General features: G+C 49.3%; 1 protein-coding gene across 1 annotated transcript in view; it reads right to left on the reverse strand.

Annotated features, from left to right (window-relative positions):
• LOC104404469 (prickle-like protein 2) overlaps positions 1 to 18618 on the reverse strand; it is a gene marked incomplete at its 3' end in the record, with an annotated part of 104243 nt that overhangs the window by 10632 nt on the left and 74993 nt on the right. Inside the window, 5 exon segments of the mRNA XM_010012904.1 lie at positions 1 to 168; positions 2704 to 2890; positions 4329 to 4532; positions 5415 to 5552; positions 7422 to 7535. The exon segment at positions 1 to 168 is cut by the window's left edge and continues 31 nt beyond it. Coding sequence (XP_010011206.1) covers positions 1 to 168; positions 2704 to 2890; positions 4329 to 4532; positions 5415 to 5552; positions 7422 to 7535 — 811 coding nt within the window.

Raw genomic sequence — 18618 nt, forward strand, 5'->3', positions numbered from 1 at the left:
AGCCGTTGGGGTCATCGCCAACGCTGCAGGCCCTGGAGCAGAAGATCTGCCCCTGCTTGGGCAGGAAGGGCCGTCCCAGCAGGGACTTCTTGCACTGCGCGCAGCAGAAGCAGGTCTCAGTGGCGTGCCAGTGCTGGCCATCGTATGTCATCTGGCCCTGGTCGATACCTTGAAGGGGAAGATGCACAGCATGAGAGTCAGCACATGTACATCACCTCATGCTGCACCTCACACATGTATCCCTTTGAAGACAGGCTGAGAGAGCTGGGATGGTTCAGCCTGGAGAAGGCTCTGAGGAGACCTTAGAGCAGCTTCCAGTGCCTAAAGGAGCTACCAGAAACCTGGAGAGGGACTTCTTACAAGGGCCTGTAGGGACAGGACAAGGGGGAACGGCTTTAACTTCACAGAGGGAAGATTTAGATGAGATATTAGGAAGAAATTCTTCCCTGTGAGGGTGCTGAGGCGCTGGCACAGGGTGCCCAGAGAAGCTGTGGCTGCCCCATCCCTGGCAGTGTTCAAGGCCAAGTTGGACACAGGGGCTTGGAGCAGCCTACTCTAGTGGAAGGTGTCCCTGCCCGTGGCAGGGGATATGGCACTATATGACCTTTAGGTGCCTTCCAACCCAAACCATTGCATGATTCTACGATCAACTACAAGCAGCATGCACCCAGGCTCGCTCTTGAAAGCCTTCAGCAGGGTTTCTCTGACGTGTGAAGTTAAGCCCATTTGTAATTCCTTGCAGGCTGCCTGCCTTTGCTTGGGAGTTACGCAGTGTTGGGAAAGGCAGCAGAACTGAGCCTCAAGCTACTTCGTATTAAATGGGGATATTTCCGTTCATAAAGAAAAGGAATGCAAGAAGTTCTCCATAAAGTCCTTGAAGTCAAACCAATAATATGCTGCCTATTTAGAAAAAACAACAAAAAGCCTCCAACTGAACTGTAATGAGGAATTTCTGCTGCCCTGGTTAAGTATGCAACAAAGCAGATGACATCCCCATCCCTCACTGCTACCACGACCTGTTCCTAACTTTATTTTGGCTACTGGGGCCCCTTCTCCAAAAGGGAAAAGGAAGACCCAGCCCCAGGGATTTGAGCGCACACCCCTGTCTTGCCCCCAGCAGCCCCCCTTGGCTTAGCTAAAAGAATTGATGCAGCAAGTCTGTCCCCTGCCAGCCAAGCCCTGGGGAGCACATGCCTGCTGCATGCACATCGTTCTTGGTCAGAGCTGTGAGCAAAAGCTCCCAAGGTTTCAATTATAATGTTCAGTCACTGGTTTAAGCTGCTGTTCCTGGCAAAAGCCCCCGTTACCTGAGAAACTGCCTTGCATGGGGTGGGCTGGCTGGCATGGTGGGGTGCTGCACCACACGTGTGCACAGCACGGGCTCACATAGTTCACAAATGAACAGTACATTAACAGCCTGTTTTATTCCAAACTAGGTTTGGTTTGGTGTAATTGGGGTTTTTTTCTTTCCCTTATAAAGAATGAAATGCTTTTACACAGACTGGAGTGTTAACACTTGCAGACAAAAGAGAGGCAAGACTGTGGGTGGGATTTTATCAGCTCCTGTTCCAATGCGCCCAAGCCATCTCGCAGAGGAAGGACCACAGCCTCCTTACACTCCCAGCTACCCAACCCCAACTCTTATCTCTGATTTGCATAGCTCTTAAGCACAACGCTCGGTGACTACTACCAGCAACTTGCAGCAAGATGTATGCAATCCCTCCTTTGCTAGAAATGTGCAGATATGCACCAAAACAGGCATTTTTCCCCCAAAACCTGCGAGTCAGCAGGCTCCAGCTGGCCAGACAGAGGGGAGGATAGCAGATGGGGGAAGCAGGAGAGAAGGGAGCATGTGAGAAGCGTTAACAGCTGCTTCCTCACTGCTCTGCAGCTGAGCTTTGAGGAAGGATGTGCTGCAGGTCACAGCAAACACGTCCTCCAAGTGTCTTGCTGAAGCCCTGAGTTTCCCCCCACTCCGTGCCATCTGGCTACTGCACAGGAGCAAAACGGTTGTTTGGGGTCTTTTTCTTTCCCTGCAGCCTATGAAATACTTGAACACGTGAGCTCACCTCTATGGACAAAGAAAGAGCTGGCCAAGAGCCCGCGAGCAAATGCTCAGCCAAGTGGCAAACGGGGTTGGGGAGAGCAGCAAGGCAGCTTCCCAGTCTGCCCAGCTTACCACCCCTGGGTGCTGGGGGACAGCTAGCCCCCAGAATAAAGCATATTTCAAATCACTGTTCTAGAAACGAAAATTGACTCTAATGCGTTATTTCTTCCTGTCTGAGAACATCTATGTTTGGGTTGATTAGAAAAGGCCTACAGAAACAGTAATGATGCCTAATGAACAAGCATCTTTCCTGTCAGTGGCTCATTAATTCGTGTGATCCTTTGGTAAGCTTGGCTGGGAAAAATCTGAGAGATGAAGAGCCAGGCTGTTTACAGGAAAATAAGATTTAAAGGCAAAAAAAGCATGCATTATACTAGGCCAGAGAAAGCTTTCAGTGCCTGCAACAGCTCCCGAGGTTGCCCTCTGATAGAGAAGCAATAAGGAGGGATAAGCAGTGGTTTAATCAAACAGATTACGATGCTAGCTCCTTGGTGGGATGTAGTGCTGCCCGTAGCCTCAGGCTGCTGTCAAAGACTTACTGCAACAGCTCTCCTTGCTAAAAAACACATTGCAGGCTGCAGGAGAGTGGCACTTACCGATGTGCTGGGCGCAAGTGTCACAGTACTCGGCATAGAGAGACTCGAAGCAGCTGCAGCAGTAGGGCCTGCCGTCCTTCATGATGTACCTCTGCCCCCCCAGCACTGTCTCACATTCAAAGCAGCAGAAGTGCTTCATGTGCCAGTGCCGTCCTTCGGCCTCAGTGCATTCATCAGCAAAAATGATCTGCGGAGGGAAACACGAACATGGAGCAGAGTCAGTCAGAAATGGGACCTGGGATGTGGGCATCAACCTTCCTATCTCCTGCCTGGGCACAGCAGATGTGCTCCTTTGCTCATACAGCCTCCAAATTTTACAGCTAAATGATGCATGGGAAACTCCCGTGGCCTGGCTTGCAGGGGCACTTCTTCAGGAAATCCATTAAAATGCAAATACCTCAGGACCACATTAGTGCACGGACTATGAAGTGTTAAGGCAGTTTGCAGTAATGTGCTCCTAAGCTCATCCATCAGCAGGAGGGGTCGATCAGGGTAATAAACATGCTTATATACAGCCGATCGATCTGGTGGGCTTTTGAAGAACAGAGCAGCCACTTACTAAACCAGTTACCTGTCTCTGAAACAGGGACCCGAGCACAAATGATGAGCAAAACCACAAGAAGTGGCAGCTCCCTGGAGGGGAGAGAAGACAGAGCTACAAGGCTCCTCACTGTCATCTCTTCCCCAGCCTGTGTGCTTATAAAGATGATCGCAGTCATTACACAAGCGGGAAAACTGAGGCACAGAGTGCTGTTAAGGGTAGGCTGGTGAAGCAGCCATCTAAAATGTTTTCAGCAGATGCTTTCTTGCTGTCTCTGCTTCCTATCCCCACTCCCAAAGCCAAGCCAGGGGAGTAAGCAGTGGCCAGGCTCTGCTCCCTGGATCTCTGCTCCATCACAGGTCACACGAAAAGCTTTTCCCCTGCAGCTTCTCTTACTCCTGAGTTATTCTTTTTCACAGTTAGCACCGAGTGTTTAAGGGAAAAAAATGTGCTTTAAAGAAGGAGCTGAATGAAAGACTTATATGAGAATTTGCAGGGATAAAAAGTACATGAAAAAAATTACCCAGCCTAAGCCACAAAAAAATAGGGTCAGTCAAATGGTTAGGAGTTGTTTCTTTACTGGTAACAGTACAGATTTAATTGGATACATACGTCTATGTTCTTTACATTTGAAGTGCATATAGCCTTGGATATTTACTATTACATGCTTGCATAGATGGGGACGGAGTATTTTATAGTACATATGGTTTTCCACACTATGGTTTTCATAACTTTAAAAGCCAGAACAATTTCCTTCACCAGCTTTTTAAACAGAGATTGACACTTGAGAAACGCTCAGAGGTGACTCTGTATGGTTCTCTATATTCGTTTCGTATTCCATTTGTTCGGCTTCCTTTAGCCCATTAATCACCTCTCCCAAAGCCTATTTCAGCTCAGCGTTTACTCAGTCACTACCATCTTGTAGGAAACACAGCACTCATCCCACCAGAAGCTTCCTTTGGGAAAACAGAGGAGAGGGAGGACCACCACACACAGCTGGCTAAAATCAACAGCACGAAGGCTCTGCTGTTACTGGAAACACTCGTGGCATCTGTGGCAGAAGCCAGGGTGAGCTGGCTCTTACCTCGTCGCACGCTGCGCAGCGAGGCTTGAGGCACTCGGCGTGGTGCCTGCCGCAGTAGATCTTCCCATCTTGGTAGAAGTAGATCAGGTCGACCAGCAGCTCGTTGCAGACGCTGCAGATGAAGCAGGGAGGGTGCCAGCAAACACCATGTCCCGCTCGCGAGGCGAAGACGGCCATGTCCCCACCATTGATCTGGCCACCACACTGTCAGGAAACCATAGAATCATAGAATGGATTGGGTTGGAAGGGACCTTAAAGCTCATCCAGTTCCAACCCCCTACCACGGGCAGGGACACCTTCCACTAGAGCAGGTTGCTCCAAGCCCCTGTGTCCAACTTGGCCTTGAACACTGCCAGGGATGGGGCAGCCACAGCTTCTCTGGGCGCCCTGTGCCAGCGCCTCAGCACCCTCATAGAGAAGAATTTCTTCCTAATTTCTAATCTAAATCTTCCCTTTATCAGTTTAAAGCCATTCCCCTTGTCCTGTCCCTACGGACCCCTGTAAAAAGTCTGTTTCCAAGTTTCTTGTAGCCCCTTTAGGCACTGGAAGCTGCTCTAAGATCTTTCCTGAGCCTTCTCCAGGCTGAACAGTCCCAGCTATCTCAGCCTGTCTCCACAGCAGCGGTGCTCCAGCCCTTGGAGCATCTTCATGGCCTCCTCTGGACTCGCTCTAACAGGTCCATGTCCTTCTTACGCTGGGGGCCACAGAGCTGGATGCAGCACTCCAGGTGGGGTCTCATAAAGCCAGTGTTTAACAGGGAACAGTTTAGCCCACTGCCGCCCATCACCAACCAGCAGCACCTGGTTCACAACTCTGGCAGAAGAAGATGCTAATTCACAGCTCCTTCCTGATATCTCTCAATCTCTTTTCATCCTCATTTTTTGGCCTGGATATAAACACGAGGCCAGGAGCTGAAGTGCCTGCTCCACATGAAAAATTGTGGGGTGCTCTTCGCATGCAGCCCGATGGACCCCAATGCTCATAGTTGGTAAGGGGCATGAGGTAGGTGCTACTTCCGAGAGCTTCACCTAACTTTGCTGATACAAAAGCTGCCCCACTTGTACCAGTTCATCAGTTACTACCCACCTGCTCACAGATGGCTCCTGTCATGGTTACAGGGAACGGCCGGACATTGCCTCTCCCTAAATTTTCCCTCTTCCTTTGATTGCTGAAGAGTTTGAGCTCCCTCTTCTCCTCCTCATCCAGTGAATTGCAATAGCGGACCTAAAAAACACCAGTGATGCTCAGTGTCCCTGGCCAGTGATGCACAGTCCCAGGTGCTCCTCAAACCTCTGCATGGGGGTTACAGAAACAATCTCTGCCCTTGCACTGGGGGAGGCTGGAGAAACTCAGCTATTTGGGCTTCAGTCATTGCAGGGTTTGGTAAAAAAAATCTCAAGAGGTAGAGATGAGAAGAGAGGGCAGTTTGTAGTAAAGTCGTAGAAGATGGGTCCTCAGCATCCCACCCAGACCAGCAATCAGACTGATGGCTTTCCTGCTTTCTCCACCAGCCCCCTTATAGCAAAGGTCTTACAGCTCCAAAATATTGAATTAGCATTTCTAGACCACAGCCTCTTTTCCCCATGCAAATGATGGAGTTTGAGCTATTTGGGAACTCCAGCTATTCTTCCAGCACAGGGTCAAGTTTGCACGTTTGCCAAACCTCTACGATGGAAGGTAATAAAGGAATAAGTAAAATAAAAGGATACAAACAATGAACAATGCAATGTCGCCAAAGCTTATAAAACACTGAGGTTTTCCTGGCTATTTTCATCCTGCTTAGCTCTGGGCTGGTTGCATCTCAGCAGAGAATCACAGAATGGTTTGGGTTGGAAAGGACCTTAAGTTCATCCAGTTCCAACCCCCTGCCATGGGCAGGGACACCTCACACTAGACCATGTCACTCAAGGCTCTGTCCAACCTGGCCTTGAACACTGCCAGGGATGGAGCATTCACCCCTTCTGTGGGCACCCTGTTCCAGCGCCTCAGCACCCTCACAGTAAAGAACTTCTTCCTTACATCCAACCTGAACTTCCCCTGTCAAGTTTGAACCCATCACCCCATGTCCTATAAAACCTTGAATTTTCAAAGCAGCAAAACTGAGCACGAGGGGGAACCGGATGCAAACCCTGCTGTTTTGCACAAAACACATGGAGCCTCGTGCCTCCAATGAGCCTCTGCTGCAGCAGCAGTGTTCGTGTGTATCTGTTCTTACAGTTGTTGCCTGTTGGAGGCTGTGGGTTCTCAGGAGCTGCCAAGGAAGGTGGGAGGGCAGGTTGGGGCCCAAAGGCGTGCAGGAAGAAGCCCCTGCCTGGTGCCTGGAGCTCCCCCGGTGCTGGCTGTGCCGCACTGTGCCTGGGGCAGCCAGCCACGCACAGGCAAACTCGTTAAAATCCGACCTAGATCAAACACGTTACCTGCATGTACTTTCCAGAGCGGCTTCTTCAGAAAGCAGCATGAAAATAGGTTTTTTCTGTTGTTTACACAGGGAAATTTCATGGGCTACCAGAAGCCAATGTTATCAATGGCAAGAACGGGATGTCAAAGACTGTACCCTTTTTGCTGCCTCACATCTTTCTTCTGAGATGTGTGAAAGTTTGTTTACTCTGACTGGTTTTGGCTCAACACCCAGCTCGCCAGGCTCTCCCAGCTCGTAAGGCTCAGCCCAACTGAAACCCCTCCTCAGCACATGCGTTCCCATTCCCAATGTGAATTGGAAGCAGCATTTGGGAAAAGGCTTTGGCAGCTTTGGATCTGGCTCTAGCTGATCTCAATGGCATTTCGAGCCACTCGTAACGCGGCTTCGGCCTCTGAGGGTTGAAAAAATGCTTCTATTTCAGACAACTGAATAAGGATGATTCAAAAAATGATAACTTTGGAAAAAAACAACTCCCTTCCCACCTCCAACACCATCGAAGCAGGGAGTAAATACAGCACTTAAATAGCAATATAACCATACTCCAAGTGAAAAAACCCAAAATGCAGAAAGGGCTGAGAATGGACCAGCCACAACTACTATAAACAACCCCAGGAGGTGCATCCCCTTTACCCGCAGCCCCGAGGGGTGTCCGAGGACACTTTTTGGCTACTAACCTCATTGTCGTGCGGTGGCAGCTGGTGCAAGAGCTGCTTTATGCGAGACTTTTCTCCTGGGCTGTTGACGTAGGGCACCTTGTCCTCAGGCAGGCAGCTGTAGTACTGATGCACCTATGGAGCAAGAGAAGGGACTGCAGTGGGGCTCCCTGGCCAAGCCTGTGCCCGGCCAGCAGCCACCCCCGAGCCAGCGGGCACCGGGTCTTCCCAATGATTTCGGGCAGGGAAAACGCATCCAGGCTCTGCTTTGGTTCTATTGCCTTTTCCCTATGGAGAAAAGAGGCAGCAGAGCTCGTTACCGTTTGCTCGGTCAGCCTCCATAGCGTTAGCATGTTTCGCCGGCTGCGGGGATGTGTCGGCACCTGCCTTGGCAGGGGAGGTTAAAAAGGCTGCGCCCCGGCAGCCTCCGTGTTGCCGGCTATCTCAGCCTCCACCTCCATCAAAACCCTCCGGGCTTTTTTCTGCAGCAATTTGTGGAAATAAACAGCAGATAAAATCTGTTGGAAGGCTTCGGGTTTTTCTCTTTCGTCTCGGAGGTTGTAATTAAACCCAGCTATTATAAAGGCAGCGCGGTGGGGCACAGCGCTGGAGGAGCTCCGGTGGCAGCCTGGAGAGGAAGCACACCCTGAACCCCAGTGTGTTCTCTCCTCTGACTGCCACACCTGGGACGTGCACTTGAGGGCCGGGCCAGGCACCGGGATGGGACTCGCTGGCCAAGGATCAGCTCTGAAATGGCAACAGTGATGTTGATGGCTCAGGAAGAAACAGGAGAAGGTAAAGGTAAGAGAAAGCTCGGCTGGGATCAGGAGTCTTTGGAGACCCGGATGCCTTTGGATGCTCAGGCAGGAACAGAGGGCTGAATGACTTCCTTAAATCTGCACTTGGCTAGAGAGATGCAACTGTTTTCCTGTTGCATACAGCTTTCTGCCTTTGCCGCGGTGGGATTAACCCCCTGAGACTCTCCCTTGGCTCTGAAACACTGCAGCAATTCATCTCAGAGCGGCTGCACTGCCTGCAGCTTTCTCAGGGCTTTTCCCAAATGATGCTTTGCAGTGGCTTCTGATCAGCTTTTCCTCCCCTTGTGCAGAAAGCAGCACCTGGGCTCGCTTTCCCTAGAGATGCTCTCTCTGTCCACACAAACCCACCAGCATCTGCAGGACGACAAGCCACCTTGGGTACCTGTGAAGGATGGGGATATGGGAACACAGAGGCAGGGCTGGCTGGCAGGAGAGCTCACCCATGGGCTCCCAGGCTGCTGGGGGTGGCTCATACAGGAGTTACCTTCAACAAGAAGACATCACTTTTAAATCCAGAATAAATATCCAAACCTGGCATTATTCAGGAATCGTTTCTCTGCGTTCACCTCACTCCCTGGTCTCACTCAGACCTGTTGCACCGCTTGCAACTGCCTTTCTCAATTCCCAGTTCCTCCCCGAACCAAGTCTAACATTCACCTTTCCCCATCATTAGGTTTTGCAGAAAGGGTGATTTTTAGCAGATTTCCGCCTGTAACTCTGCAAGGTTGATGACAAAGGAACTGCTTTTGTCATGAAGCTGAGGAACACGTTGAACATATGCCACTGCAAACCCCTAAATTTGTTTTGCTAAGGCACAGCAGAAACAGACCCACAAGCTATGGAAACTGCCAAAGAAAGGCTGCTAAGTATTTTGTTACGTTAAAAAGAAAATAAACTACGTACATTAGAATACTCACTTTGCATTTATAGAGCATCCTTCATCCAAGGACATCAAAGCACAATAAATACACTTAAATTCTTATGACACGCTACATGAGGTAGCAAATATAGATGCTGGAAAGGACTATTCACATCATAATGGTGTTAAATGAGCTCCCCGAGTTCATGCAGCTAGTCCACAGTAGAGCTTGAAGATGAATCTCTCTTGGTGATGCCCTGGCTGCTGTACCTCTTACTGTGCTGCCATGCTGAGCCTTCCCAGCCGGTACAGATACCTCCCGACTCCTTTTGCCAAACTCCCCACGTGTGGTCAGGCTGCTCGCTCTCCCCTGTGCTCAGGCTGGTTAGTTTGTGTTTCTATTCCTTGCAAGGACATTTTTTTGCCCACTGAGTCCTTGAAGTTGGCAGAGACCAGAAATGACTTTTGTTTTGAAGAGCTGCCAAATTCCATCGCGCTGCTCTGGTCCCTAAAGCAATGAGCTACAAGACGCTCAACCCTGGGTGAAAAGCAGGGAAGCGAGCTCTTCCCCGGAGCCCGACGCAGCGGGATGTACGTGCCCAGCTCTGCTCTCCTGCTTCCACTGGGAAGTTTTCCATTAGTCTCACTAGTTCCGCGGGAACTGGCTCCCATCACACCAGCAACATAGCTCGGTAGGGATGGGCAATTTGGTTTGAAAAGCAAAGCAAAATAAATATAACAGGCTCCAACCTGTGTTCTGTTGCCTGAAATAACCTGAAAGGGTTTGCTTTGGATCTACATCAGCCAAAGGGACCTTCCGTAGGGGTGCTCATGGAGGGGATGGAGCAGAGGCTGCTGCCGGTCCTTGACCAGCACCCATGAGACAGCTCATGGGGAGCAAATCCTTTCACCATGTCTGTCAATGGCTTCTTCTGCTGTTGCCTTTACTAACATCACCCTTCCTCGGGACAAACCTGAACCAGGAGGATGCACAGATCCTTTCACTGGGAGTATCACTCCTGTCCTAAGAGGTCCAGCCAGGGTGCAGATGAAGAGCAGGACACCGCTTCCCTGCGCTGAGGTTAACCCAGGTTTGTGCAAATACGCTCTCTCAACCATCACCTATTCCTGATGGGATGCACCCAAGTCCATGGATGGGAGAGCCAAGCCCCATTGAGGGGTCATAGTCTTGCCAGGGTCCCCTGCCTCCGTGGCTCAACCAGCTGCTGACAGCATTCCCGACTCCATGGGTAAGCAGCTGTCACAGCCCCGTCGTGATGCTCAAGAACAAGTTAAAGGAGGAAAGGGGGGATTCTCCGAGCAATCTGGCTTTTCAGGGAAAAGGCCTACAGAAAACTTTAACTTGCTGGAAAACTAAAACTGCTCAGTCTACATTTTACTTTTGTACAAAAGGTCACTGTTTGCTGCTAAAACAACTCCTCCTCCACCCAGCTCTGGTCCGGAGCACGCACAAGCCTTTGTAACTAATGAGTTATGCAGGGCCAAAGGGCCTGATCCAGACCCCCCAAGCACCAGCAGACAGCTCCTCACTGACCTTGCATGGCTCTGCAACATGAGCTGCACCCAGATAAGGAAAACAGTGTGGGGCAATGACCCAGGATGGATAACATCTCCCTTCTAAATCGTGCAGTATCTTTAACTGTTTTATTATTAAATACTTCTGCCATAGAACACAGCAGCTCCACATCCTGCTGCTTCTCCTCACAACAGATCTGCTCCTCCCATGCTTACCCTAACAAGCATCACTAATACACAGGAGACACTTGTGGGGCCAGGCTTTCATCCTCAACTTCCCTGCTTTGCCCCTCTTCTCTCTGACCTCTGCTCACATCTGGATGGGAGAAACCCCAGAGGAATCTGGAAAACATCAGGCTGAGTTAAAATCAGGCTTCTAACAACGTCACGAGGCCCCAGATGCCACGGGGACGGGCTGGCTGTGGGTGCTGTGGACGGCCAGGCAAGCCCCATCCTGCCCTGAGGAGATCTCCCAGGCACTCGGACGGGCTCCGCACCGCGAGAACCCAGCGCCGCAGATATCCATCTTCCCAGGGTGTTATTCTCATCTTCAAAAGGAAAGCGTCCAAACACCAAGTTTTGCTAACAAGAACCGATCCACATTTTGGAAATTAACAGCTGCTTGGAGGTAAAAGGGGAGGGTGCAGGGCGGGGGGAGATAGAAATTAAAGAAAGAAAGAAAGAAAGAAACCAGGAGAAAGGAAAGAACATAATGTAAAACAAGGGTAGGAAAAAGCCTTTAAAGTGGAGCCAACTTTATTCAAAGGCACTGCGGAAAGTAATTACATTAAGTTTACAAATGCCTTTGTGTTCTGCAGTCTTCCTAGGTTTGGGGTGTGTTTCCAGTTTAACTTTGACAGTTTACAAACCTACCCCTGCTCAATAAAGGCAGGACTGCAGCTTCTCCCGGCAGTCCCACAGCTGACCAAAAGACACAACCCACCTGAGCATATTTGTGAAGCAAAGTCTTACACCTTCTCCCAGAAGGAAAAGTTAGCAACCAACCTGTGAATTTAAGACATTGATGAAGGATCTCTTCGATCAATGAATTAAAGGAGATGGAGGGTAAATACGTTTCTCATGCCATGAATTGCTGTTGGGAAGTAGCATTAGGTTGTACTTGCCCCGAGTACAACACCCCGACTGAAAGCACCCACCAAACCGGGCTGTTTGGGATGACTGTACCACTGGGATGGACTACAAAGGAGCACGCGGTGCCCTGGCGTGGCTCAGCTGATGGGTGCCGACTTGCTCAGCCATAACAGCTCCAGCACATGCAGCTGGGCAATCCCGCCTGGCTTTCATGAAAACAAACTGTAGAACCAGCTGCAAAGAGCCCTGTGAGGGCAGAATGTGCTGGCCTGTGTGCAGCAGAGTGCCTGAACACGGGTGGCCCCAAAAAGGGGACCGTAGTGGGTCAGCCGCCGCTCAGGCACAGCAAACTATCACATGCAGCAGAGTCAGTTCACAATCCAGGCGTGCCAGCATTCCCCAATGCCCACCAGGACAGCATTGCTTCCCCTGGGAAGCCCAGCAGCCCATCCCATCCCACCGAGGGATGTACCACAGCGGTACAGCAACACCTTCTTGTGCTCACTTGTGGCTCCATCCCTGTCTTGCTACTCGTGAGCTAAAAAAAGGGGGAGAAGGGCGCCCGGGGGCTCGAAAAGCCTGTGCTGGCCCGGGCGAGCAGGGCTGCTCCTGCAGCTCGCCTGCTCCTCCTCAGCGTTGGCTTTTGAATGACACGTCAGGCACTAAATGATCTTTTACACTGAGCACTTAGAATTGACAGAGAAACAGTGTCTTTGGTATTTCTCTCATACTCCCTTGGAAAAGCAAAGAGGAAAAATACCCTGAACAAGCCACACGCAAATAAACCCTCTCAATGCTGCAAGTGCTTGTACACGTAGGCTCACACACGAGCTCCACAGATGACAGCACGTGCAAAACTGGAAAACAGGTTCAGTGTGCTTTGGCCCAAGTCTGGCACGTCCTTGTCTGTGGCTGTTGGTATACAAAGCACTTACTTATTTCTTGAAGCAAAACAATCCTTGCAGCAAAGCCAGATGCTCGGAAATGGAAAGGAGAATGGGAACTGCTGGCTGGGGCCGCTGAGCACAGGGCCACAGCCAGGCATGAACCCCAGGAGGGAACCAGGGTCTCCTCAAGACCCCGCTGCCCCAGTTGGGAGCAGACTCTTATCACCCCCAGATCCATGAACATCCCCTTGTGCCAGCACGCAGCAGCGGGAGGTGGATGTACCTCCGGTGCCAGGCGGTTGGGCACCACACAATACTGGGTTTGCTCTTGGAAACCCGCTCCCAAGTTGCAGGGACAAACACAGGGAACAAAGGAAAAGCCATTTTTCTAAGTGCTATTTGTTCTGGCACGCTCTGTGGCTCTCCACGCGCTTCTCTCCCATGGCTAACGGCAGCCGAGTTGTTTGAGCGTTGCTGCTCACCAGTTGACATCCACCCGTGCCAAGCCTTTGGAGCAGTTCTTGGTCTGTAAGAGATGCCGCAGAAATATTGCTTCCTGCTGGCATCAAAGAGCAGTATTTGAATGAAGGCCGAACATCCACAAGTTTTAGACTTGTCAAAGCTCATGCCATCATTTTTCCTTTTTAGACAGAAACTGAATTTGGATTAAAAGGCGCCAGAAACGGTGCCTTCAAAAGCATCTGAAAGCGGCCTTTGTGCTGCAAGGTACTGACCGGCTTAGAGTCCCCTCGAGCACAAGCAATTATAATAATTATCTGCTGTATTGATCAGAGCTGATAATTCCCCACTTAAACTGTTCTTGTATTGGTAAGGCCAGGGGTAGCATAGGGGAATAACAGCACGACAAGGAAAAGCTGTAATTGTACACTGGAATAAAGCTTCAGGACAAGTTCATAGAGTCACAGAATGGTTTGGGTTGGAATGGGCCTTAAAGCTCATCTAGTTCCAACCTCCTACCACGGTAGGGACACCTTCCAGGGAGCAGGTTGGTCCAAGCCCCATCCAACCTGGCCTTGAAAGTTTATATTGTGCAGTCCAGGGTTTATCTGTTTTCTTTTCCACTCCCTGCTCATTCCCTGCCTCTTACCTCTGCTGACCAATACACAGCTACTTCAGAACTGAACAAACCACATCAGGTGAGTGGTTCTGTTTCCATGCCCCATCAATGGAAGCTGATTCCCTCCTTGATAATAAGATTGTTCAAGGATTAAACAATTTTAACATTGGCTCAGCACGACTAGGAAAACACCCAGGATACAGACACGCAGCAAAATGGTTTTGCCATGCGGGTTATTTTGCAGCATGGGATGCACTCACACCTCCTCCGTCCACTCACTCTGCTCCAGGGCAGAGAAAATAGCTCCATGATCTCCTAACCCACCCCAGCTGCCCCCAAGTCACACAGCACTGAGACTGCACAGGGAAAAAGCATTTCGTGTGCGGGATTGCTGCTCCATCCAGCTGGGAAGCATTCCACACAGTCCTATGCCTGGAGGCTGGATTAGAAAGCTCCAGCCTTGAAATAAGAGTCGCTAACTGCCGGGCTATTAGATACTGAAAGAGTTCACCGGGGAGGTGATGGACTCACGGCTACCTCAAAGTGAAATTGGAGAGCTTTGAAAAATGTGCTGAAATGCAGCTTTTGGGTAAAATACTACAGCATGCATGTGTGCAAGGGGCAGAGCCAGAGGCAGCTGCAGCTGCTGGTGCTGGTGTACGAGTTACAGCCCCTCTTCAGTGCCCTCAGCTTCCCAGCCACAGTGTTCTCCAAATCAGGATCTACCAAGGAAGCTCTTCATGGGGCCGTAAATTAGCTTCTCTGCTCCCCACTACCACGCAGGCTCAGGGCACAGGGTTGCTTTGGTCTATCTTGTTACTTTCTGGCTTTAATCTCTTGAGGAGTGAAACAGTTTGTTGAACTTAAAGGGCTCAAGAAAGGATGAGAAGCTAAAATGCACTTGACCGTGACACGCAGGCAAAAGTGAGACAAATCCCCCAGAGATGACTGACCCAGATAATGTACTTTCTACCACACCAAGGTGGTGAAAATGGGTATCTTTAGGTAAGGTGTAAATGCACGTCCGGTGTACGTTCATCTCTGCTCTCCTTTCCTCATTTTGCAACCTGAACAGCAACTGATGAAGCTCGGAGGTTTTATAACTCAAGCCCTTGCTATAGGTCTTGCAAAAGACCCAGGACAGGAATCAACACGTGCGTTAGACCCTGAATAAATTCCCTATGACAGCTACAAGTTTCACACCACACTGCAAAGCTCCCGAGGTCCAAGCTCTAACGTCTGCCTTAGAGGAAAATAGTCCCTGAACCTTCATGCTACTAATTTTAGCTCAGATGAGATTTTCATAACTTTTTAAGGGACTCGACCAGAGCAACTGTGCTGACAGCCAGCGGGAATTAAGTTCTTACAGCACATACAAGGGTCTTGAATGGTGGCATGCCGGCGCTATACAGAAAGCCACACCGCAGCTGAAGCGGAGCCCCATCTTTTGTTTCATTAGAAATCTGTGCCTACAACCAGCTGCTCCTATTATTGAGACACAATAAAGACAGAAATCCTCCAAAATCCCTTGTATTCCGAAATTCAAGCTGGCATGTTCTAACCACTTTGGATTTCTCCAAACCACAGACCCGAAGAATCCAAGGCTGCGCATTCACATGTATTTACACATGCCTTGCCTAAAAATGTGAAAAACACATCATAAAAGTACTTATTTTTAAGCATCTGCACTCAAACTTATGTCAGTGGAAGGAGGATCAGCTGTTGGACTGCCAGCCCCAGCAGACAAACTGGCTCCTGAAGCTGCCTTCCCCCGTCTGTGCAGCCAGGTCTGGGATTTTGCTTTGCTAAGGATACATTTCTGCTGCTGTCTGCCCAGTTCAAGACTTTCACACTTATTTCTTTATCTGCCCATCGAATGGCAGGCAGGAAAAAAGACTATTTGTCAAAGCACACGTCCCAGATGTCTGCTTCACCTCCCGTACAGCCACCTCTCCCATTCCCATCTGCATCCGTATCTTCCAGAAGAGAAGTCCCTTTTCCACATGAGACAACTTCTCATTGAGGTTCAATCCAAGTGGGATTAGAGCCCAAAGAAGCCTCTTGGCCATCCCGTGTAGCTGACTGCTATTACAAGAAACCACATTTTCTAATCATGTTGTAATTTATGGAGCTCAGTGTTGGGTTTTTACCCGTCGCTCTCCCTGTTGGCAGGTTGCCACTGAGCCTTACACCTCTGATGGTTTGAAACCTCTTCCAATTTCCTGACTGAATGCATTTGGAGCCAGTTTATATCTATGTTCTTGTGCCAAAGTTGGAGCTCGAGTAACTGCTCTTCCTCCTCTAATGCACAGGGAGTGATCATAACCCTTCGATTTGCTAGGCTGAACAAACCAAGCTCTTCTAGGCTCCTCAATGAAATAACATTTCCAGCCTCCTTCCAGTTTATACTCCTCTTTCTTGAGCAGAGATGACATAAATTTGAGCCAGTTTTCCAGATGTATTTTTACCATACTTTATGCAGTGGTATTACAACATCTTCTATATTACAATCTTTATCCCTGTGTTATAAATATATTTAGAAATACATAATATTTAGGGCTGTTGTGTAAAGCATTTTGTAGTCCTGCACACTGATGAGCCATAAGGGCTTTTGGCTCTGCTCTTCAATGCAATGTCTGGACCATGAATGCTGGACCAATGCTTTGTTTTCTCTTTAGGAGTGGACGTTAAGTAACCAACATGATTTTCAAAGGGTTGACATGTACCACAGACCAGCTGTTGCCAGAATTAGTCTCCAGGAATCCACTGAGACCTTGTAGGTTTGAGTTGATTCCCCTTTCAATTATACTTAATAATTTAAGCTCTGCATTGAAGGGACTCTCCAAATTCTGAAATGACCTGTAGACACTGCCAAAACCCACTGTCGTGTTTGCTGGCCAGCTTCTCCCCCTGATACCCTGTAAATTGCTGCGTTGAGTGAGACGTGAACACTGTCTCCCAAGAATAGTGAGGTAGGAATGTTGTCGTCCAAGCATAATAAGAAAACTGCATTAGCTTTCTGGGGACCACTTACCTCCCCAGCTCATATGCTGTGCGGAGATTTTAATAAAGCAGAATACTGCATAAAAAAAGTTGTTTCATTTCATCTGTTTCATGTCAAAGAAATAGGACAGCGAAACAGCGGAAGGCAGAGAAATAAAATCACTGCCTGCAAATCTGTATTTCCAGCCTAGGCTGACAGCAGTGTCCTCAGCCAGAGCAGAGCCCATGGCAGCCTTTCAGAGGCTCCACATCCAACGTGCACACCAGGCTCCTCCACCCCTCATCTTACCGGAGCCTTCCACAGATCCAGAAGTCATTGTAGAGGTACTTTGTACCCCCACGTGAGGTAAAGGGCGTCCTCCTGCACCCCAGGGTATCTCCTAGCCCTGCAACACCCTGTAGTAGCTCCCAGAGAAATTCATGGTGCTTCCTTCACCCGGGGACACCCTGCAGCCCTGCATCATGGCTCTTTCACAGCCCAGAGAAGCCACACTTCGCTTTTGTCTCCTTAGTGGCTCATCCAACGCGTGAAAGGTCCTGAAAAGGCTGTTGGATGAGCTATGCTGGAAGGATCTCAGTGTCTGTCTTCAGCTCTGCTTACGGCTGCTCTTCATCTCCATGGTGATTAGAGACAGTCTGAAGTGGCAAATCTGCTAAAAGGCTCAGCAACGCAGACAGAGGAGCGTAATTAGAAAGCGGGTGTTCATACTGAGGAGCACCTTGACCTCTGCAAGGAACAGATGCTGGAAGAACCAAAAAATACATTAACCTGATTAACGCATGAGACGTCAGTACCTACTGCTGGAGCTAATGGACTTTTATTTGCTCCTGAGCATCCCAAACTCCCTCATGGCTCTTTCTTAAAAAGCACCTGAGGAATATCAAGGAGACATCCATGCCTTCTACAGTATGTCACCACTATGCTGGAAATGGGTTTTAATTGCTGTCCATGCCATGCTGGACTCATCAGCAACTGTGTCTACCTGGTCAGGTGCCACCTGTCACTAAATACCAGTATGTCCACCCAAAGCTACAGGGACATGGGCCAGCTTGGGCCCCAGAAGCCACTGTCAGACCTGGACAGAACATGATGCTGAGAGCAGGTGGCACCAGCGTTGGTATGGTCTTCCAGCGGGACTCCTGAAACCCAACTGGTTCACGTCCCCACAGCATGAAGGGCCAGCAGAGCTACTTCAGGACCATCTGCATCTCTCCATACACCGTGTCTTGTACCTCCTGGGAGGCACAAAGGGAGCCTCTGACATAAGGAAGGTGACAGAAAACAAGGCTGCTGCCTGATTTGCATGGTTGGATGGCACCAAATGGAACACATGGCTCTGTGGAGTTTCAGATGAGCACTGAGCAAGGCTTGTAAAGACAAGAAGGAAAAAACAAACCACAAAAACAACTGGATTTTCTCTAATCAGACAGATAATATTTACAGCCTACGGGTGGTGCCAAAATGTTTCAGGAAATGCCTAATCCTGTCTGAATAAAAGCTCAGAAAAACACAATATTTAAGGACAGCAACTACAACAGTAAGAACGAAAGCTTTCCACCCTCTCCCAGCCTCCTTACACAGTTTAAAATGATTGCCATAGCAATTATCAAGACTAAGCTCATTTTGCAATCTCCTCTGCAAATTAAGTTCTGAGTTGAACACATAAAAGATCAGCATAAAAACCAAGCGAATCATGTAAACTGCAAGGAGCAGAAATCAACGCGCACTCAGCACAGACAACATGCTGAGGTCTAATCCATTCTGCTCAATTCCTGTACCAAACCCTGAACTACATTTGAGCAATTCCTTTCAGTAAGACACAATCATCATGTTTGAAAAAGCCAACCCCAAAGATTTTGGCTTGTATTTCAGTATTTTATCAGCTTTGACTGTCTGCCCCGCACTGATTGCAGAGCAGTCAGGAAGGGAGAACACAAGCACTGA

Source organism: Nestor notabilis, unplaced genomic scaffold (assembly GCF_000696875.1).
Source record: "Nestor notabilis isolate BGI_N333 unplaced genomic scaffold, ASM69687v1 scaffold6824, whole genome shotgun sequence".
Taxonomy (NCBI): domain Eukaryota; kingdom Metazoa; phylum Chordata; class Aves; order Psittaciformes; family Psittacidae; genus Nestor; species Nestor notabilis.